The sequence below is a fragment of the Trichosurus vulpecula genome, chromosome 2, assembly GCF_011100635.1.
Source record: "Trichosurus vulpecula isolate mTriVul1 chromosome 2, mTriVul1.pri, whole genome shotgun sequence".
NCBI classification, from domain to species: domain Eukaryota; kingdom Metazoa; phylum Chordata; class Mammalia; order Diprotodontia; family Phalangeridae; genus Trichosurus; species Trichosurus vulpecula.
In genome coordinates, this window is record NC_050574.1 from 13865009 (window position 1) to 13889045 (window position 24037).

The following is a 24037-nucleotide window of genomic DNA, read 5'->3' on the forward strand; positions in this document are numbered from 1 at the left end:
AAAGATCGGTCTATGTGGGCTGAAGGCTAAAAGGGGTGGGGTCCTAGCCATCCCAATAACAAGAGCACTGAGAGATCCCTATAATAACTCCATGGATAGCCTTCTGTTCCTCCAGGGTTGTCCTTGGCCTTGACGTGGACCTGACTCACATTCTCTTGTGTTCTCTCAGGTGTCAGGGACAGGCAAGACTTGGGGCAGGGATTACAGACATTTTTTCTTATGCCAGGGAGCATTTCTATTGGGACATCAGTAAAACAGCCATTATCTCTTGAGACCTGCCTCTTCCTCAGCTCCTCACAGACTCAGGACCTAACAACTTGCTTCTTATTCAGGATCCATTATCATGATGCTTTCCCTTCTTTTCACATCGCTGCTCCTGTGTCTGCTTCTCTCTGTGTTCAGGACAGACATGCTCTCCTGCTTCCAGCAAATCAGTCATGACTTCTGCAGAGATGGGGATCTGCTAATTGGGGGATTTTTCTCCTTGTATTCAGTTGAAGTGAACAGTTTCACAGGCTTGGAACATCCTCAAAAGACTTGTAATAATTTTCAGTAAGTGGCTGTGTTGCCATACTTTAAAGAGTTGCTTTTCTTCCTGGTGGTTCTGAAATGTGCTGACAGAGCCTGTGGGACTCAGTACAATACATCCCCAAATCTTCGTCTTTGACTTTCATTCATTTTATTTTCTGTTATCTCAGTTCTTTTGTGTGTGTGTGCGTGTGTGCGTGTGTGCGTGTGTGCGTGTGTGTGTGTGTGTGTGAGAGAGAGAGAGAGAGAGACAGAGAGACAGAGAGAGAGACAGAGAAACAGAGAAACAGAGACAGAGACAGACAGAGAGAAACACACAGAGACACAGACAAACATAGATGCAGAAAGGCAGAGACAGAGATAGAGAGACACAGACAGAGACAAAGACAGAAAGAGAAAGCAAAGGGAGAGAGAGAGAGAGAGAGACAGAGAGACAGAGAGAGAGACAGAGAAACAGAGACAGAGACAGACAGAGAGAAACACACAGAGACACAGACAAACATAGATGCAGAAAGGCAGAGACAGAGATAGAGAGACACAGACAGAGACAAAGACAGAAAGAGAAAGCAAAGGGAGAGAGAGAGAGAGAGAGAGAGAGAGAGAGAGAGAGACAGACAGACAGACATTAGGAGAGTCCCTTCTCTCATCTCTGTAGCAGAGGGCTCCAGGACGAGGTAAATTAGAAGGCTCTGCCCATATTTCACAGAACAAAGTACTTTGTAGCTTCTCAGGTATGAATCTTCCTGTCAGTGTTGAAATCAACAGATTATAGGATTTGATCGCTGTGACCACAGGTGAAAGGTGAACTCAACGAAATGCTATGCACCTTCTCCGCTCCTAAGCAATATCCCCTCTTTTTGCTCATCTCTATTTATTTGCAGTGATTGTTGCCATAGGCGCTGACGTTAAAGGGTGACACGAATTGAAACAAAAACAAGCCTATAACATATTCCGTATCTCCTTTTTACTTCTTCTCATTTATGGTTGAAAGAGTCCAGTAGAATGTGTTGTTCCTATTAGGTGTTTGTTAAATGTTGGTTGAGTAAACTCAACTCAATTTCTAAAATATTTCTTAATAACCTTGTACGTGCAAAGTACTAGGTAAGCACTGGGAAGTCAAAGCCACAATCCATATAGTTCCTTCCCCTGAAGAAGTTAATGATATTAGTGAATGAATTAATGATGTAAATATGAGGAGAACAGAACCAATAAGGGAACCATATGCCTGTCTTCAAATACAAATTGGGTATTAGTGACCCATATACCCCTCTCCTGTATTATCGCACCGTATGCTTTGCTCATTTTCTTTGTCATGGAAACAGATTAAATTTCTCATTAGAATCCCACCCAATGACATTTATATGGTCTACTAGTACAGCAAATGCTGGGGGAAATGAGCAAATATAACTATCTCATGTAGGAAGCTTGAAGTGACTCACTCTAATTTGCCAACATCACTCTAAGAATTTTTAACCCTAATTTCTGAATACTCAACATTTCCTAGAGACTTTAGAATTTTTATCTTTTCTCCCTTTAGGAAATTTGGAGATTTTTACTTGCTGGTCTCAGTTCTTCTTCAACAATGTCAGAATCACTGGGGCCTTAGCCATTTTCCCACAATTTTAGGTATTCCGTGATGATTTCAATAATGTTTTTTTAAAACCCTCTCATCTCACAAAATGTTATTGTTCCATCATTTTAGTCATGTCCAGCTCTTTGTGACCCCATCTGGAATTTGCTTGGCAAAGATACTGGAGTGATTTGCCGTTTCCTTCTCCAGCTCATTTTACAGACGAAGAAACTGAAGCGATCAGGGCTAAGTGCCTTGCTCAGGGTCATATAATGAGTACGTATCCGAAGGCAGATTGGAACTCAGGTCTTCCCGACTCCAGGCTTGGTGTTCTAGCCACCCTTTCACCTAGTTACTTCTAAAGGCCAGGAATACGTATGATTTTTATTACTATCTAAGCTATTACAGTGAGAAGGAGGTTGAGTCATAGAGAAGATCTGTCATTTAATTGTGATCTGATTGCAAGCAATTTCCAGTTATAATATATTGTATGTAATGAGGAAATATAAAAAAGGAAGGGTATGTATGTGAGATCACAAACTCTTATTCAATCTGAACTATTTTGTGCAAGGAGAGATAAGGACTGAGGACTCAGTTCTCATGTGTGTATTAGTAACATTAAATAATTTTGTTTCTTTCTGGAAGAAGGATGCTGATAATGACACAACAGTTTATGAAAATCACAGAAATGGACTGGTATTGAGGTGAGACCCAAACACCGGGAAGTGGATATCGCTGCTCATTTTATAATGAAATGAAGGTGAACTTAAAGGGAGAATTATTCAAGGCAAGAAGGGGATAATATAGGATCCCACTCTCTTTGACTCCCCAGTATTAAGACAGAATTTTTGTATGGGAGAGCAGTAATACCCAGTCTCCTTTTGTTTTTTTTAATTAAGATATTTTATTTTTAATTTACAACACTCAGTTCCACATGATTTTGAGTTCCAGGTTTTCTTTCCCCCCCTCTCCTTCCCCAAGATGGCATGGAATCCTATATATAACTTTTGCATTAAACTAATTTACACAATAGTCAAATTGTAAAGAAGAATTATGACTAATGGAATGAATCATGAGAGAGAAGAAACAAAACCAAAAAACAAAAACAAAAGAGATAAAAAAAAAAAAACAAAAGAAAAAAAGGGAGAGCAAATAGTTTGCCTCAATCAGCATTCAGACTCCATAGCTCTTTCCCTGGATGTAGATAGCTCTCTCCATCATGAGTCCTTTGGAGTTATCTTTGAAACTTGTATTGCTGGGAAGAGCTAAATCTATCAAGTTTAGTCACCAATTGGTTAGAATCAATGTATCTGTGGTTGTGTATAATGTTTGCCTGGTTCTGCTCCGCTCACTCAGCATTGTATCATATAGGTTTTTCCAGGTTATTCTGAAGTCCATATCTTCCCCATTTCTAATAGCACAATAGTATTCCATTACATTCATATACCACAACTTATTCAGCCATTCCCCAATTGAGGGGCATTCCCTTGATTTCCAATTCTTTGCTACCACAAAAGAGCTGCTATAAATATTTTTGTACATATGTGTCTGTTTCCCATTTCTGTGATCTCTTTGAGATACAGCCCTAGAAGTGGTATTGCTGGATCAAAGGGTATGCACATTTTTATAGCCCTTTGGGCATAGTTCCAAATTGCTCTCCAGAATGGCTGAATCAGTTCACAACTCCACCAGAAATGTAACAGCCTTCTAATTTTCCCACATCCTCTCCAGCATTTATCATTTTCCTGTTTTGTCATGTTAGTCAATCTGACAGGAGAGATGTGGTACCTAAAAGTTGTTTTAATTTGCATTTCTCTAATCAGTAGTGATTTAGAGAATTTTTTCATATGCCTACATATATCTTTAATTTCTTCCTCTGAGAACTGCCTGTTCATATCCTTTGACCATTTCTCAATTGGGGAATGACTTGTCTTCCTATAAATTTTGCTCAATTCCCTGTATATTTTAGAGATGAGGCCCTTATCAGAGACACTAGTCGTTAAGATATTCTCCCAGTTGTCTGCTTCCCTGCTATTCTTCATTGCGTTGGCTTTGTTTACACAAAAACTTTGCAGTTTAACATAACCAAAATTACCCAGTTTGCATTTTGTAATGCTCTCTGTCTCTTGTTGTATCATAAATTCTTTCCTTTCCCATAACTCTGATAGGCAAACTATTCCTTGCTCTCCCAAATTGCTTCTGGTATCAGCTTTTATTCCTAAATCATGAACCCATTTTAACTTTATTTTGGTATATGGTGTAAGATATTGGTGTACGCCCATTTTCTGCCCTATCATATTCCAATTTTCAGCAGTTTTTGTGAAATAGTGAATTCTTAGCCCAGAAGCTGGATTCTTTGGGTTTATCAAAGAGGAGATTTCTATAGTCATTGACTACTGCATCTTGTGTACCTAACCTATTCCACTGATCCACCACTCTGTTTCTTAGCCAGTACCAAGTAGTTTTGATGATTGCTGCTTTATAGTACAGCTTAATATCTGGTATGGCTAGGCCACCTTCCCTAGCATTTTTTTTCATTAATTCCCTATATATTCTGGACCTCTTGTTCTTCCAGATGAATTTTGTTATTACTTTATCCAGCTCTGTAAAATAATCTTTTGGTAGTTCAATTGGTATGGTGCTAAATAAGTAAATTAATTTAGGTAAAATTGTCATTTTTATTGTATTAGCTCGGCCTAACCATGAGCAACTGATATTTTTCCATTTATTTAGATCTGACTTTATTCGTGTGAAAAGCGTTTCATAATTATGTCCATATAGGCCCTGGGTTTGTCTTGGCCAGTAGACTACCAAATATTTTATAGTGTCTACAGTAACTTTAAATGGAGTTTCTCTTTCTACCTCTTGCTGTTGGGCTTTGTTAGTAATGTATAAGAATGCCAAGGATTTATTTGCATTTATTTTATATCCTGCAACTTTGCTAAAGTTGTTTATTATTTCAAGTAGTTTTTTACTTAATTCTCTAGGATTCTTTAAGTAAATCATCACATCATCTGCAAAAAGTGATAATTTACTTTCTTCTTTGCCTGTTCCAATTGCTTCAATTTCTTTTTCTTCTCTTATTGCTACAGCTAATGTTTCTAGTACCAAATTTAATAGAAGGGGTGATAATGGACATCCTTGTTTCACCCCTGATCTTATTGGGAATGTATCTAGCTTATTCCCATTACAAATAACGCTTGTTGATGGTTTTAGGTAGATGCTATTTATAATTTTAAGGAAGACTCCATTTGTCCCTGTGCTTTCTAGTGTTTTTAATAGGAATGGGTGTTGTACTTTGTCAAAGGCTTTTTCTGCATCTATTGAGATGATCATATGGCTTCTGCTAGTTTTGTTGTGGATCTGATCAATTATGCTGATAGTTTTCCTAATACTGAGCCAGTCTTGTATTCCTGGAATAAATTCTATATGGTCGTAGTGTATTATTCTCATGATAAGTTGCTGCAATCTTTTTGCTAATTTTTTATTTAAAATTTTTGCATCAATATTCATTAAGGAAATTGATCTGTAATTTTCTTTCTCTGTTTTGACTCTTCCTGGTTTAGGTATTAGTACCATATTTGAGTCACAAAAAGAATTTGGTAGGACTCCTTCTTCACTTATTTTCCCAAATAGTCTATAAAGTATAGGAGTTAATTGTTCTTTAAATGTTTGATAAAATTCACATGTAAAACCATCTGGCCCTGGAGATATTTTCCTAGGGAGATCATTGATGGCTTGCTCAATTTCTTTTTCTGAGATGGGGTTATTTAGATATTTTACTTCTTCTATTAACCTGCTCTATTTATGTTTTTGTAAATATTCATCCATTTCCCTCAGTTTGTCACATTTATGGGCACACAATTGGGCAAAATAATTCTTAATTATTCTTTTAATTTCCTCTTCATTGGAGGTGAATTCTCCCTGTTCATTTTCGATACTGGTAATTTGGTTTTCTTTCTTTTTTTAATCAAATTGACCAAAGGTTTATCAATTTTATTGTTTTTTCATACAACCAGCTCTTAGCTTTGTTTACTAGTTCAATAGTTTTCTTGATTTCAATTAATCTCTCCTTTGGTTTTCAGTATTTCTAATTTGGCATTTAAGTGAGGATTTTCAGTTTGTTCTTTCTCTAGCTTTTTCAGTTGCATGCTTAATTCATTGAACTCCTTTTTCTCTATTTTATTCATGTAAGAATTTAGAGATATAAAACTTCACCTAAGAACTGCTTTGGCTGCATCCCATAAGTTTTAGTATGTTGTTTCAGTTTTGTCATTCTCTTGAATGAAGTTATTAATTGTTTCTTTGATTTGTTCTTTGCCCCTGTATTGGTAATTAAGATGGGCTTTTAACACTTATTCAGTCAAGTGCCCTTGAAGAATTTGGCCTTCCTTTCCTTGATTCCATTAAGAGTCCTTGATGACCTCCTTGCCTAAAGGGAAAGCCTAGTTTACATGGGTTTGAGTGACATGTTTGTGACATCAGAAGCTTTTAGACCGCATGGGTTTAAGTCACATTTTTGTGAAGCTTTTAGGTCATGTGGGTGAGTCGCATGTGTGACTCACCTTAGACCCTGAACAAGATATATAAACCCTGAGGTCAGCACTCTCCCTTGGGTCTCTGAGCCACAGGAGAAGTGGTGCGTGACTCTGGGCCAGCCGTTGTCAAGCTACCAGGTTCATGAACCCAGATGTTGACGCTTTTTGGTAACTATGAATTGTGATTTGGTCTGTTTCTAATGTATGTTCATATTTATATTTGCTCTGAAGTTCAGAGTTCAAGTTTCTGGCTTTTCCTCCTGAATTGAGTATATATGTATATGTTGGATTAAAGTAAGATTGTTAACTCCTTAACGTTGTTTTCCTTAGTAAAGGAGATCAAAAGAACCTGTGCTGGCAGCATTCTTGGTTTTGGGCTTGTGTTGGTCTTTCACCCCCACAGCAGTTGCTAACTGAATTGTTGCAACAGACCCACTCATTCTTTAGCATCAGATTATTTAGTTTCCAATTAATTTTTAGTTTATCTTTCCATGGTTCTTTATTACAAATAAGTTTAATTGCATCATGATCTGAAAAGGATGCATTGACTATTTCTGGCTTTCTGCTCTGAATTGTGAGATATTTATACTCTAGTATGTGGTCAATTTTTGAGTATGTGCCATGTGCCACTTAGAAAAAGGTATATTCCTTTTTCTCCCCATTCAGTTTTCTCCCGAGGTCTATAATATCTACCTTTTTCTAAAATTCTATTCACCTCCTTAACTTCTTTATTGTTTATTTTGAGGTTAGATTTATCAAGTTTAGAGAGGAAAAGGTTGAGATCCCCCACTAGTATAATTTTGCTATATATTTCTTCCTGTAATTCCCTTAACTTCTCCTCTAAGAATTTGTGTGCTATGTCACTTGGTGAATATATGTTAAGTAATGATATTGCTTCATTATCGATGGTGCCTTTTTACAGGATATAGTGTCCTTCCTTATCTCCTTTAATTAGATCTATCTTTGTTTTTGCTTTGCCTGAGATTAGGATTTCTACCCCTGATTTTTTTTTACTTTATCTGAAGCATAATATATTCTACTCCAGCCTTTTACCTTTACCCTGTATGTATCCCCCTGTTTCATATGTGTTTCTTGTAAACAACATATTGTAGAATTATGGTTTTTAATCCGTTCTGCTATCCACCTCTATTTTATGGAAGATTTCATCCCATTCACATTCACAGTTATGATTGCTATCTGTGTCTTTTTCTCCATTCTATTTCCCCCATTTATGCCTTTATTTCTCCCCTCTCCCTTCTATTCCCCAAAAGAGTTTTGCTTTTGACCACTGTCTTCCTCAATTTTCCCTGCCTAATCATACCCCTCCCTTATCTTACCCTTTTCCCCTTTCTGCTTCTTCCCTCCCTTCTATCTACCCTTCTTTTCTTTCTCCTTTCCTCTCCTACTGCCTGTAGGACAAATTTGATTTCAAACCTATCAAAGTATGTTATTCCCTCCTTGAACCAAATCCAATAAGAGTAAAGCTCAAACACAACTTTTATCCCTCCCTTCTTTCCCTCTGTTTTTGTGCTTCTTCAAGTGGCACAATTTACCCTTTTCAACCTCCTCCTTGCCTCTTCTCCCGGAACAATCCATTTGTGCCCTTTAATTATGTTTTTTTAATCATCACATCAGTTACATTATACTGACACCCTTAGTCTATGTATATTCCTTTCAATTGTTGAAATAACTGTACCATTCTCAAGATTGACATATATATAACATACATAAATCAATGTAATCCTATATTATGATGTAAACAATTTTCCCTTCTTGAGTAATATAGTTTTTTCCTCCTGTTTATATTTTTATGTCTCTCATGAGTTTTGTATTTGAAGATCAAATTTTCCATTGAGCTCTGGCCTTTTCACCAGGAAGGTCTGGAATTCCCTTATTTCGTTGAATGTCCATCTCCTTACCAGAAAAATTTTGCTCAGTTTTGTTGCATAGGTCATCCTTGGTTGTAGTCCAAACTCCTTTACCTTTTGGATCATTTTCCAATTCCTCCTTTCTTTTATTGTAGAAGTTGCAAGGTCCTGCATGATCCTGACTGTAGTTCTATGATATTTGAATTGTTTCTTTCTGGCTGTTTGCAGTATTTTCTCCTTGACCTGATAATTCTGGAATTTAGCTACAATATTCCTTGGAGTTCTCAATTTGGGATCTCTTTCAGCAGGTGATGGGTGGATTATTTCGATGACTATTTTATCTTCCGTTTCCAGGGACTTAGGCTAGTTATCTTTGATGATTTCTTGGAAGCTACCATCAAGGCTCTTTTTTTCATCATGACTTTCAGGTAGAACAATAATTCTTAGGTTATCTATCCTGGATCTATTTTCCGGGTCAGTTGTTTTTCCAATCAGATATTTCACATTTTCTTCTATTTTTTCATTCTTTAGATTTTGTTTGACCTATTCTTGATGCCTCATAGAGTCATTAGCTTCTACTTGCCCAATTTTAATTTTTAATGTATTGTTTTCTTCATTTAGCTTCTCTACCTCCTTTTCTATTTGGTTAATTTTAATTTTCAGTGAGACATTTTCTCTGTTTATATTCTGAACCTCCTTAACCATTTTGCTAATTTTATTTTTTAAAGATTTGTTCTCATCAATGATTTTTTCCCACTTTTACATTTTTTTTGTTTACTCCTTAATTTGGTTTTGAAAGTCCTCCTTGACTTCTTCCACTAATGCTTTTTGGACTGGAGACTGGTTCATAATCCCTTTTGAGGTTTCAGATGTGGGTATAGTATCAATGCTGTCCTCCTGTGAGTTGGTGTTTTGATCTTCCCTGTCTCCATAATAGGAATCAATAGTCTTTGGTTTTCTAGTCTGTATTTTCATGGTGTTTGTTCCCCCCTCACTGGCTTATAAAGTGGATCTCTGCTTCTGGGGCTCACTGGCTTTGTGTGCTGTGGCCTTTGTTTTGATGAGGTGTGGGCCAGGGGTGGTCTGGCTTCTGGAAGTCTACTCTTCCCTGGGGGCTGCTCTACAGCATGGGTACAGCTGTTCTCTGTGCTGGTGTCTGCCACTTCCCCTGGCTCTTCAAAGGCATGTCTGGGGTGCTGGCGTTGGTGTTTGGTAGCTCCACCCCCATGGGGCTCTGGACCTCCCACTGTTTTGCTGAGATGGAACATGCAGGGACACCTCTCTGCACTAGTCTCCTTCTGCCACCACAAGAATGCCCCTCTCCCTAACTTCTATCACTAAAAGGCTACTGAAGCCCCACTTCTGACTCCTCTATTTCAGAGTTACTCCTTAAGGAGCATTATCTGGGTGAGGAAGGGAGGGGTGAGAGCCATTTTATCTTGTCATCCTGGCTCCCAGATATTCAGGAAGGTGAGTTTCAAACCTTTAGACTGTAGACTGGAAGCCTCAGGGGTAGCTGTTCCCAAGGCCTCAGGCTCTGTGCTGGTGTCTCCCATAGTTCTGACAGACTCCTGTCCTGGGCTGAGAGGCCTGAGGGTTGATCGCCACCATAGCCAGTACTTCCTCTCTTGGCCTGCTCCTGCTCCCATGTTTCATGCACCCAGTGCTCTCCCAGACTGGCACAATGACAGGGTTCCTCTGATGTTCCCACTTGGTGTGGTCTGGTGCCATTCCACAGGCCCAGTTCTCCTGTCCCACTCAGTCTACTAGTTGCTCCTAACTCTCTCAAACCTGCTCAAAAATTCACTTTTTTAGATGTATCTGACAGAATTTGTGAGAGCTCCAGTAGTTCCCTCCTTTCTCAGTGCCATCTTGGTTCTGCCCCCAATCCTTTTTCAGTTTATGAGATCTCTCCCAAATCTTTGCTTCTTTTAAACTCTCCTTGACTTGTCTACCTAAAATTAATTGGCATTGGCTCCAAGTACTTTATCCTTCCTTTCTTTTCCCTCCTTCTACAATATCCTGAGTCTCTAACATTGCCTGTGAAGTAGTGATTTATAAAGAAAAACATCCTCAGTCATTTTTTTCTTTACCTTTTTATCCAATAAAGTAATTTTCAGTTTCCCTCTTCCTTTGCTTGCTTGAGCAAAATATTATCTTAATAGAGACCAGCTATCAAATCTGACATTACAAAAACATTGAACAGCAATAAACATGATAATGACAATAGCTATAATAGATGGTAATTAAATCTATGGGAGGCAATGAGACCATCAAGTGAAGTGGTATAAAAGGATAAGAGGGCCAAGGACAGAATGCTGTGTGACAGCTGTGGTTCAACTGTGTGATGTGAATGAAGATCCAGCATATGAGATTGAGAAGGAATGGTCCAATAGGTCAGAGGAAAACTAGGAAAGTGTGGGGACCCAAAAATCTAGAGAGAAGAGAGTATCAAGGAGGAGGGAGTGATCAACAGTGTCAGACCCTGCAGAGAGGTTGAGAATGAGGCTGGATGGCTTCATATTACCTGATGAATAAATTCAATCCATCTCTCTCCTCCTTAATTCTTTAAACCAGTCTTTCCAACCATATCTCTCATTACCTTCCTACTCAAGCACTATGCTTAATCAAACTGATTACTTTCATTAATATTCAGATAGTATCAGTGGGACAGTCCTAACTCAGTCACAACACCTGTGTGTGCCCTATATCAAGTTATTTCTCCTTTGGGCTTCAGTTTCCACAGCTATAAAGGATGGGGGTCAGAGCAAAGCATTTCTAAGTTCTTTTCCAGTAGTAAATCTATAGTCTTATGATAGTAGAATAATTTCTGGAAAGTTACCATATATTTCTTACCTCTATACCTTTGCTTATTCAATTCCTTCCCCTTTATTTCCTTCTTTGCCATTCTTACTGAAATATTACCTATTCTTCTCACTTGAACTCAATGTTCATATTCTCTACGAAATCATATTTATTTTTCCTGTCACTGGGTGACGTTGCTTTCTTCTCCAAAATTATGTTGAGTTTTAAGTCACTGATCTGTCCCTTGTTGCATAGTGCCATGCCTTGTGCTTGTGTGATTTATCTGACTTATAAATCTGACTCCAAGTTTCAGCTTTGCCTTGTTTATATTTTGTCTTTTACCATAGCAGAGACTTGAATGTGGTAGCTGTTCAAGATTTGTTGTTGTTCAATTGTTCAGTCATGTCTTAATCTTCATGTCCCCTTCTGGACAAAGATACTGCAGTCATTTGCCATTTCTTTCTCCAGTGGATTAAGGCAAACAGAGGTTAAGTCACTTGCCCAGTATTATACTTCTAGCAAATGTTTGAAACTAGATTTCATCTCAGGTCTTTCTGACTCCAGGACCAGCACTGTGAATCACCTAGTTGCCTGAAAAGTGTTCAATACACTGTACATTTTGGACCTATAAATTAATAGACTACTCAGGCAGACAATATAATGATAATATTCTTGAGAACTGATTTTTCATTCTAGAATTTGCAACAGGTCAGGAATGTAAAGGAAATGAATGTGTAGAAGACAGGTCTCACTCGGTGCTGACCAAATTGGCTGAACCATGCTCTCTGGAAGATTAGTCTTTGTAATGCAACTGCAGTTCCTCCATCTGAAGCCCATTGTCTGGAGATAATTTCCACCCCCACCACTTGCACCTTGTTATCTAACATTCTCATTCTTTCACCACAGGTTGATGCACAAAAATTATCAGCAGGTCCTGGCCTTGGTGTTTGCTGTGGAAGAAATCAACCAAAATCCCAACCTCTTACCTAACGTTACTTTAGGATACCATCTCTATAACACCTACCACAGTGATGAGAGGACCTTGGAGAGTTCCTTGAAGTGGCTATCAGGCCAGAGTCCAACTATGCCTAATTACAGCTGCAGGATTCACAACAAGTCAGTGGCTGTCATTGGAGGAGCAACATCTGCATTATCTGTCCAGATGGGGTCCCTACTAGAACTCTACAAGTTCCCACAGGTGTGGCCTGTAGTATCTAGAATCTTTTTCCTCCTTTGACAGATTAGGATCCTGACACAGAGAAGTTAACTGACTTTTCTAAAGTAATCCAAATCGCAAATGGCAGGGCATGGATTCAAATCCTGGTTCTCCATCTGATTCCAAACTCAGTACTTGTTCCATGTGGCCATATTACTTGATTTTCCAAGATCTTAGAGACCATTTGTAGCAGAGCAGGGTTTAGGATTTCAGTGTCACCAATTTGATCCCATTGCTCCCTACATTAGACAAGGTTACTTTTTAATAATCAATTTTATTTTTAAGTTCCAAAATCTCTCCCTACTCTGACCCATCTGCCTTGTCAAGAAGGCAAGTAGTACAAATCCCATTACAAATATGAAGTCATACAAGACAAGTTTCTGCATTAGCCACATTCTCCAAAAAAGCATGAAATAGAATGAGAGGAAAAAATATGCTGCAATCTGCATTTCACTCCATCAGTTGAAGCCTTGCCATAGCGCTAAAAAGGTATCTGATCTCTTTGCATGCTATATTGTTTCATGGTATGACCTGTAATGCTCAAGTCATATGTCCATTTTTTATTCATTCTGATATATTACACCACTTAGTATTTATATAGCACTCTTAGGTTTTCAAAAATACCCTTTATATTTATTATTTCATTTTATCCTCAAAATAATCTTGGAAGGCAGGCAATATTATTATCATCATTATACACATAAGGAAACTGTAGCTGATGGAGGTTAAGTGAATTGTCCAGAGTCATAGAACTAATAGTCTGAAGCCAAATGTGAAGTCAGGTCCCCCTTCCTCAAGGGTAAATTCTCCATCCACTGTGCGGCCTAGCTAACTCGTATGATGGAAGATGTTGGTCAGAAGTTAATTTCTACTGAACTCCTTTCTTTTCCTTCTGTTTTTCTCAAATAGGGAGTTTTGCCCCAAGCAATTTCTGTTACTATTTCTACTGTACATCGTAATATTGAATTTGCTTTTGATTTTTTCCTTGTCTTGTATATTCTAAGGACCTTGTTTTCTCCATGTCAAACTATACCAAATAATTTTAATGAATATTACTTTATAATAATGTTACTTGAGTTCTGGATGTGCTATTTCTCTGTTAATTCATCCCTCCCCACAATATTCTAGATTTAAACCTTGTATTCCTCCAAATGGATGTTATTATTATATTATCTTGGTCTTTGTAGTGCACCCTTGGAAACTGAATTGGTATAGTACTAAATATATAAACTAAGTAGTATCATCATTTTTATAATATTGGCATGGCTCGACTCTGGGAAATGAATATCCTTTCATTTTTTGTCATTCTTTCTTCCTTTAAATATCTTGTAATTATACACCTGGAATATATCTTGATAACTAATCAGTCAACAAGTATTTATTAAGTCCTCATTATGTACCAGACTATTACGTTAAGTGCCAGTTATACAAATACGAAGAATGAAACAATGCTTGCTGAAAAAGAGATTGCATTCTAATCAGACAAGAATATGTAAAAATTAAACATAATTACAAAGTGAATAAATACAAATATATATGATGTAGTAAATATGAGTTAGTTTAAGAGAGAGATTTCTAGTAGATGAGGATATTGGGAAAGGTTTCCTTTGGAAAATAGTACTTGATCTCTGTTTTCAAAGTAAAGAAGGGGAAAGGAGAGAGTGCTTTGCAGGCATGTGGGACTGATGATGCAAAAGCATGGACATGTGTGAGGATCAGAGAGAGAGAGCAGTTTGGCTGTGGGGATAAAAATTATCCAACCTACAATAAGAGAAACTGAGGCAAAGCTTTGAGGCAATGGCACTTTATTAAAGATGCCATAATCCCCTCTAATAAAGTGGAACTCAAATTTCCCTCATGATCTGAGATGCCCACTCCTTCCAGGGTCCTGTTTTTATAGGGTTAGGCATGTGAACATTCAAGAACAGATATACCAGATACAGCATAACTTCATTGGTGGACATACGACATATAGGCCAAAATAAGCAAAGCAATATATCAGCTGGGTCATGAGTTGGGCCAAAGAAGGAATCTCTTCACTGACTAGGTAGTCATATGGTGGTCATAAGATGGACATCTCCTCATGTCGGACAAGAGAGAATTGTCAGGATGTAGAAAAATAATTTAGAAGGACTTTATATGTAGTTCAATCACTTCTGCCACACTAGGCTTGGTTACCATGACAAGGAAAAGCAAGGGTTGAGGGCCTCCAGCCAGCTTTCCATGATTATACAAATGATCTTATCATGTGCAGCTCACAGCTCTGGGGACAGAACTTATAATGATGTCAAATTGATTGATGCTGAATGGAATAGAGTAGGGGGTCTTCAATGAATCAACTTCCTCATGGATGAATTGCAGAATGCATGGGAGGAAGTAATGTCCACTGAGGCTGGGAAAATAAGTTTGGGTCATTCTGAATCATTTTAAAAGTAAAATAAAAGGGTTTCCTGCTAGAATCTGCAGTAAGCCACTCCAGTTTGAGTAGAGAAATACCATGGTCAAATTTGCACTTGAGGAAAATTACTTTGGCAGCTTTGGACAGAATAGATTGGAGTAGTGTGACCTTTGAGAGGCAGGGGGATGAATTAGGATACCGTTGCAATATTCAAGGGGAAAAGTGATAAAACCCTGAGCCAAGAAAGCAGCAGTGTGAATGGAGAGGAGTCAAATGCACATGTGACATTATTAACGTATATTTGACAACTGATTGGGTAGGTGGGGTGGGAGAGAGTGCGGAATTGAGGGTAATACTGAAGTCATGAACCTCAGAGCCTAGAAGACTGGTAATGCCTTCAACAGAAATAGGAAATATCTGAAGAAGTCAGGGTATAGGGGAAAGGTAACAAACTCAGCCAGTCAGTTACTCATTGAACAAGCATTTATTAAGAGTTTGCTATGTTCTAGTCATTGTCTGAGGCTCTCTATTCTGAATAAACAAAGGCAGAGTTTCAATTTCGAAGCTGTTAAGTCTAGAGTGTCTTCAGGATGTCCTTTTTCAAATGTACAATAAGTAGTTGACTCTTTGTAACTTCATTTGATATTTTTTGACAAAGAGACTGGAGTGGTTTGTCATTTCCATCTCTCATTCATTTTGCAGATGAGGAACTAAAGCAAACAGCGTTAATAACTTGCCCAGGGCTGCATAGCTAGTGAGTGTCTGAAACCGGAATCTGACTCACAAAAATGAGTCTTCCTGACTCTTAGCCCAGCACTCTATCCTATATGCTACCTAGTTGTACATACAGGATAAATAGGAAGTGATTAAATAAATTAAGTAGGACAAGAAATTTTGTTTAAGACTTAAAGGAGGTCAGGGAAGTCAGTAGGCAAAGATGAGTAGGGAAAGCACTCCAGATATAGGAGGCAGTCAGAAAAAATAAAGTCAAGAGATAGAATATCTTGTTCATGGACTAGCAAGAGGCCAGTGTCATAGGATCAAAGAGCACATGTTAGGGAGTAAGTTTACAAGAAGACTGAAAAGGCAGATGGATGCTAGGACATAAAGGACTTTGAATGCCAGAAGATCTTGTATTTGACCCTGGAGGTGAGAGGGAGCCACTGGATTTTACTATGAATCAGACATGCACTTTAGGAAAATCATTTTGGTGGCTGAAGAGAGAATGGATTAGAGTGGGGAGAGACTTGAGGAGGGCAGATCTACCAGCAGCTATTGGAATCACCCAAGCATGAGGTGAAATGTGCCTGTACCAGGGTAGTGGCAGAATCAAAGGACAGAAGGAGACCTATTCAAAAGGTGTTGCAAAAATGGAATCAACAGGCCTTGGCAACAACTTGGATATGAGGGATCAGAGTTAATGAGGAATTGACAGCGACACACAGATTTTCAGCTAGGGGTACTGGGAGTATGATACTGGCCTCCACAGTAATAGGAAACGTAGGAGGGATATGGGTCAGGAGGGTAAAGATAATGAATTCTGTTTTGGACATGTTGAATTTAGGATGTCCATTAGACATCCAGTTTGAGATATCTGAAAGGAAGTTGGAGATGAAAGACTGGAGGTCAGCAGAGAGGTTAGGGTAGGGTAGGTAGATTTGAGAGTTCGTCAGCACAGAGATGGTAATTAAATCCATGGGAACTGATGAGATCATTAAGAGGAGTAGCACAGTCAGAGAAGAAAAGAAAGCTCATTTTGTTGGAGGAGATGAGATGCAATAGGTTTCCTTGAGCAGGCAGAGCAGTTACCCTTGGTAAGCAGTGAGGCAACTTCGTTACATGCAACAGGTGTGAAGGAGAAAGTAGTTATAGGAGATGAGGAAGAGGAAAGAAGATGAAGCTTATGGCGAACGGCCTCAATTTTTTTTTCTATAAAATATTCTCAAGTGAGAGGGTGGGGGAGGGGGAGCCATAGGAGTTTGGCAGACTAATGAAAAGGTTTGAAGACTTGCTGCGGAAAGTGGGATAGTGTAACATAAATTTATAATGGATCCAGTCAGAATGACTGTGGTTTTCTCCACCTTCGTTCCCTAGTATGTGTGTAGGAGTGAATGAGGTAAAAGTGGGAATGATCCAAGGCTGAGGCTTGGTAGGGTGCAACTGGTGAAAAGACAAGAAGGCTAGGGATTCAAGAGAGGAGGAGAGTGCAGAGTTTAATTGGTTCACTGGGGTTGAGACAAGGAAAAGAGAGAGTGGCTAGTGTAGGGAAAATGGCCTGGGGAAGAGTTGAGGGGTCAAGGGATAGGAGGTCACAGAGCAGACTCACATATTACTTTACAATTATGGGACAGATGTGGAGATAGAGTTGAATAGATGTGACCACCTGATGAATATGGGGTTTGGGGAAAAAAGGAAGAGTAATAAAAAAGGGATAATTACTCTGAGAGTGGAACCTAAGTATGATCTTCTTAGCATCACTTTATGTTTTAACGCGTATTTTTTTAATCCCTAAGCATATATTGACATAACTGTTATGTACTTTATTTTTCTACCTTTTCCTTCCATTTTTAGAAACCTGATTTGCGTTGTTAATGGTAGCTTTTCATGGGTATTTCTAGCTGTTGTTTTATGTTTCAGGAGTGAGGAACTTGGCTTTAACTTTCTCTCTCTCTCTCTCTCTCTCTCTCTCTCTCTCTCTCTCTCTCTCTCTCTCTATATCTCTCTCAAACACACACAGACCTTGGATCAGTCACAAGTCCCCTTCAATGTAAAAATAGCTAATTTTCATTTTAAAAAGTGACTAAATCAAAAAAATATTGTTCTTGTTGAATGATTTTCTGCTTTTAAGTTCAAATACTAAAATTATTTATACATTCCCATTTGAATCTCATTTTCAGCTTTTTGGTCACCATTCATCATTTTCTTGAAAAAAGCACAGTAAAATGATAGTTTCACTGAGTAAGTCAGTAAGATTCCATATAAAGAAGAATATAAATTACAAAGTTAAGAAGGTGAGGACTAGGAGGGGTACTGGCTGGTTTACACAGTACCATAAAAGTATCTCTTTAATACTTGTCTTCTAAGGGATCTCAGAAAGGAATAAATATCAGGGTGATTAGAATTTCTGAACTGTTCATGAGCCCATAGAATTTTCTCCTAATGAAGATATGTGGACTTTGTGATATACTTTACTGCTAGACTTTCACCAGCACTGCTTTCATGGAATTTAAAATGACACATACTCTTTTTCCATTCAGATCACCTATGGTCCATTTGATCCTCTCCTGAATGACAAGGTCCAATTTCCTTCCCTTTACCAGATGGCTCCTAGGGACTCCTTTCTCTCTGTGGGCATAGTTCAGCTACTGTTCCATTTTGGATGGACCTGGGTGGGGCTGATTTCCACAAATGACATGAGAGGAGAAAAATTCCTTTGGAACACTGCAGAAGAGATGTCCAGGAGAAATATCTGTGTGGCCTTTATAGAAAAGATTCCTGTCAGTGAGAGACGTCAAGATGAATCTCATGTACCATTCATGCCCAGGATCCTGGCATCATCAGCCAAAGTAATCATCATTCACGGGGATGCAGATTCACTCATGATCCTGAGATATTCTCAGCCCCCTATTTTATCACCTTTGAAATTGTGGATCATCACATCTGACTTGGATATTACTTTGAGAGCCCATCATTATGAAAGTTGTCTTTTTCATGGTGCTCTAGTATTTAAACACCAGATTAGTGAAGCTCCTGGTTTTTCTCGTTTTCTCAAGAGTGTTAACCCTGTTAAATATCCAGAGGACATTTTGCTGAAGACCTTTTGGCATTCAACTTTCAGTTGCCCAGATGAGTCTGCAAAACTGGAGGAAAGGGAATGTTCACCCAATGCTTCACTGGAAGATCTGCCTCTAGCACATTTTGACATGTCTATGTCTGCCTTGAGTTACTCTACCTACAATTCTGTGTATGCTGTGGCATGGGCCCTCCATGAAATGTTCCTGATGAGAATAGAAATGGGATTTGAGGGATGTGGAGAAAATTTCACACTTCAACCTTGGCAGGTAACATTCCCTCTAAATCATTCAGTCAGTCAGTCTATCAGAATATCTAAGCATTTGCTATGTATTTGGCATATAAATATGACATATGAATAACTTGGTATACAGAATATATCTACAATTATATGTAAATATCTGTATATACATAAATATTTGAATATATATATATATATATATATATATATATATATATATACACAGATATTTACATGTGAATATATGTGTGGAGAGGGGAAGAAAGAGATAAAAGGAGAGAGGGAGAATAAATGAAGGTAATCTGAAAGGGATAGAGCAATGGGGGTGGAGGGATGGGCCTCCAGCAGCAGATGGCATTTCAGCCTTGAAGGAAACCAGGAAAGAAAACAGGAGTGAGGTGGCAGAGCATTCCTGATGTGGGAGACAGCCAGTGCTAATGGATGGAGATGTGAGATAAGGTGTCATACCTGAGGATCAGCCAGGGGGCCAGTGTAGCTGGATCATAGACTGTGTGGAGCAAATTAAGGTGTGAGAAAGCTCCATAAGTAGGAAGAGATTGGATTATGAGGAGCATTAAATGCCAAACATAGCACTTTATACTTGATCCTGGAGGTGACAGGGACCCAGTGTAGCCACCAGCTGCTTCTGGTGAATTTGAATCATGCTTCTTGAAGTTAAGAACCATTTCATGTTTGTCTTCATATTAATATCATCTCTCATCACTCACACACTTGCTGAATGAGTGAGTCACAGTAGTCTCCATGAAGGTAGAACCTGAGATAGACTGTGAACGAAGAGAAGCATTTTAAGAGGTAGAGATGAGAAGACAACATATTGTGGCCATGAGGGTTAGCTTGTAAAAATGGAGAGCTAGAAAATGGGATATTGAATACAGAAAAAAGTGAACCGTTTTATTTGTCTGGAATGAAGAGTATGTGGAGAAAACCACACAATGATATTGGCACAGCAGCCTGTTTGTGATATCTTTGTACATCAGCCAATGCAAATTTGATAGACTTTTTTTTCATTTTGTTCTGAATGCTCATCACTTCCCAAATTTCTGCATCAACTAAGTACTAAGAACGCTTGGTCTTACCTCTGAAATGTGGACATCCCACTTAAGTAGCCAGTTTCTTTCACCAGAAATGGAATAAGTCTTCAAAGTTCAGTTCTAGGGATACAAAGACCTTAACGAACCAGCCCCTACCCTCAAGAAGCTCATTCTACTTCTTACCTATACAGTGTTTGTTGGGTAAGCATGAAGCAGCTGATGTGCCTATTTGGCCATAATTGTAATACAGTGACTAATAAATGCAAGATACTTTATCATCTTTTCTTGCTTAAGAGCTGAATTTTCTTCTTTAATTTTATAAATCCTAATGCGCTGGAGGGTCCTCTGGGTAAATGTCAACTCGTTTATTAAGAATTCACAAGCAAATTGTTAGGTTTCTCCATACATCCAACCCAAGCCCTTACTCTTCACTCAAGATCCCCTCCAAAAGGTGCTAGCTCCACTTTCTTAGTCTGACACTCCATTCCTTGGGCTATAAACTTCAAAAAGTGTCTCCACCTAGCAGATCAGAAAATCTCACTGCTGCCTGGTTAGAACATGCAACGAAGTTTCACAATTAAACAGTAACCATCTTTCTCAAAAAATATGACAATCACATGCAGAATCTGTTTTATTTTTGAATTTTATTTTTTAAAAAAATTATTTATTTTTAATTTCCAACATTCATTTCTACAAGATTTTGAGTTCCAAATTTTCTCCCCATCTCTACTCTATCTCCCACCCCAATATGGCATGCATTCTGATTGCCCCTTCCCCTCATCTGCCCTCCTTTCTATCACCACCCACTCTTATCCCCTTCCCCCTTACTTTCTTGTAGGGCAAGATGGATTTCTATACCCCATTGCCTGCATATCTTATTTCACAGTTGCATGCAAAAATAAGTTTTAACATTTGTTTTTAAAACTCTGAGTTCCAGATTCTCTCCCTTCTTCCCTCCCCACCCACATTCATTGAGAAGGCAAGCAATTCAATATAGGTTATACATGTGAAGTTTTGCAAAACATTTCCATAATAGTCACATTGTGAAAAAACTATCTTTCCCTCCATCCTATCCTTCCCCCCATTTATTCTATTTTTTTTCCTTTGACCCTGTCCCTTTTCAAAAGCGTTTGCTTCTGACTACTCCCTCCCCAAATCTACCCTCCCTTTCATCATCTTCCTCTCCTATCCCCTTCCCCCCTGCTTTACTGTAGGGTAAGATACCCAATTGAGTATGTATGTTATTCCCTCCTTAAGTCAAATCTGATGAGAGTAAGGTTGACTCATTCCCTTTCACCTCCCCCCTGTTCCTCTCCATTGTAACAGCTCTTTCTTGCCTCTTTTATGTGAGATAACTTATGCTATTCTATCTCTTCCTTTCTTCTTCTCCCAATATATTCCTCTCTCACGCCTTAATTTTATTTTTTAGTTATCATCCCTTTATATTTAATTCACCCTGTGCCCTCTGTCTATATATACATATATATTCCCCTCAACTACCCTAATACTGAGGAAGGTCTCATGAGTTACAAATATCTTCTTTCCATGTGTGAATGTAAATAGTTTAACTTTAATAAGTCCCTTATGATTTCTTTTTCCTGTTTACCAGAATCTGTTTTTGTTTAATGGATATCCCATCATATATTGCTTTGTAAAACTTCATGCCATCATTTTAGTGGTAAATAATAATTGCATTAAGGGCAGCTAGTTGGCACAGTAGATAGACTACAGGTACTAGAGTCAAGAAGACATCTTCCTGAGTTCAAATACTACCTCTGATGCTTATTAGCTGTCAGAAAATGTCAGAAACCACTGAAATGGCTGAACAACAACAACAGGTGATGTAGTTGATAGAGCACCCAGCCTGGAATCAGGAAAATGTAAGCTCAAATCACAGCTTAGCCACTTTCAATGTGACCCTGGGCAAGTCACTTAATCCTGTTCACCTCAGTTTTCTCATCTCTAAAATGAGCTGGAGAAGGAAATGACAAATAATTCCTTGCCAACAAAACCCCAAATAGGGTTCTGAAGAATTGAACACAACTGAAACAACAACAAAAAATTCAGTAGTGCATATTGTCCTCACTATCCATTTCTGTAAATTTGAAAAGTGAATATAAAAACTTTCCTTCTAAGGTATCCTTTTGCCCCTTTACAATGATGAACCAGATAATTGTGATCAAAGGTGGTACAATTCACTGATGCCTTCTTGTTCATGCTTAATGTGCCACATGCAAAGCAGAGTTTGGAATGCTAACAAGATGACAACACCTACAAAACTCTGTGGAACTTTGAATTTTCCTACCAGAGGTAAGCTTCTCAGAAAGCAGATTATAAAACCCAAACCTTCCCCTTGAAGAATAATGCACATCTCAAAACCTGAGGTTCCAGCAACTTGACAGTCTAGCACAGAACATTATACAAAGATGTCTCACCTTTTTCATGCAAAAGAAACAATGTATCTAATGAAGAAGAAAGGTTATGTTAATTAATTTCCTTCACTACTCTCAGAGCTTGCTGTTGAGTTCACACCACTCTCAGGGAATAGGGAGTGACTGAGATTTCTCTTTCCACTTAGCTCCACTCCTTTCTGAGGAACATCCAGTTTAATAACAGTGCTGGGGAACAGGTGGTCTTGGATGCACAAAGAAATCCTGTGGCTAAATACGATATCATGAATTACTTGACCTTCAAGCAAAATGAACTTTTTGTAAAAGTTGGACAGTTTATTCCCAAGAGTCTGCTGGATCAAAATTTCACCATTTCTGAGAATTCAATCTCATGGGGTATTTCACAGGTCTGTAAAAATTATGTAAAAAATAATGACAAGAATTATTTTTACCCATTTGAGCTCTTCTACAAGCCACATTAATGAAAAGACTATCTCTTTTTTTAATTAAGATTTTTTATTTTTAGTTTACAACACTCAGTTCCAGATTTCCTTCTCCCCCTCCTCCCCAAGACAGCATGGAATCTGATATATCTTCTACATATAACTTCACATTAAACTTACTTACACAATAGTCAAGTTGTGAAGAAAAAAAATATGACCAATGGAATGAATCATGAGAAAGAAGAAACAAATGAAATAAAGAGAAAAGAAAGAGATAAAAGGAGAGCAAATAGTTTTCTTCAGTCTTTATTCTCACTCCATAGTTCTTTCTCCGAATGTAGATAGCTCTCTCCATCATGAGTCCTTTGGTGTTGTCTATGAACCTTGTATAGCTGAGAAGAGTGAAGTCTATCAAGATTAGTCATCACAGAATCAATATATCTGTGGTTGTGTACAATATTCTCCTGGTTCTGCTCCACTAACTTAGCATTATATCATGTAGGTTTTTCCAGGTTATTAAGAAGTCCCTATCTTCCCCATTTCTTATAGCACAATAGTATTCCATTACATTAATACACTACAACTTGTTTAGCCATTCCCCAATCGATGGGCATCCCCTTGGATTCCAATTATTTTCTACCATAAAAAGAGCTTCTATAAATATTTTTGTGCATTTGGATCCCTTTTCCATTTGTTTGATCTCTTTGGAATACAGCCCTAAAAGTGGTATTGCTGGGTCAAAGGCTATGCACATTTTTATAGCCCTTTGGGCATAGTTCCAAATTGCTCTCCAGAATGGGTGAATAAGTTTACAACTCTACCAGCAATGTAACAGTGTTCCAGTTTTCCCACATCCTCTCCAACATTTACCATTTTTCTATTTTGTCATGTCCTGTCAATCTGACAGGAGAGATGTGGTACCTAAAAGTTGTTTTGATCTGCATTTCTCTAATCAATAGTGATTTTGAGCATTTTTTCATATGCCTATAGATATCTTTAATTTCTTCCTTTATCAGAGACACTGGTTGTAAAGATTTCCTCCCAATTTTCTGCTTTCCTCCTAATCTTTGTTGCATTGGCTTTGTTTATACAAAACTTTTCAATTTAACATATTCAAAATTATCCATTTTCATTTTGTAATGCTCTCTATCTCTTGTTGTGTCATAAAGTCTTTCCTTTCCCATAACTCTGATAGG

The 24037-nt window shown here is 38.2% G+C and overlaps 1 protein-coding gene across 1 annotated transcript in view; it reads left to right on the top strand.

Annotated features, from left to right (window-relative positions):
• Positions 1 to 424: 424 nt before the first annotated feature.
• The window catches only part of LOC118836261 (vomeronasal type-2 receptor 26-like), a 38966-nt gene continuing 15353 nt past the window's right edge, over positions 425 to 24037 (top strand). The window contains exons 1-4 of the mRNA XM_036743594.1: positions 425 to 552; positions 12216 to 12507; positions 18181 to 18984; positions 22587 to 22805. Coding sequence (XP_036599489.1) covers positions 12220 to 12507; positions 18181 to 18984; positions 22587 to 22805 — 1311 coding nt within the window. The 5' untranslated portion in view covers positions 425 to 552; positions 12216 to 12219. The remainder of the gene's footprint in view (positions 553 to 12215; positions 12508 to 18180; positions 18985 to 22586; positions 22806 to 24037) is intronic.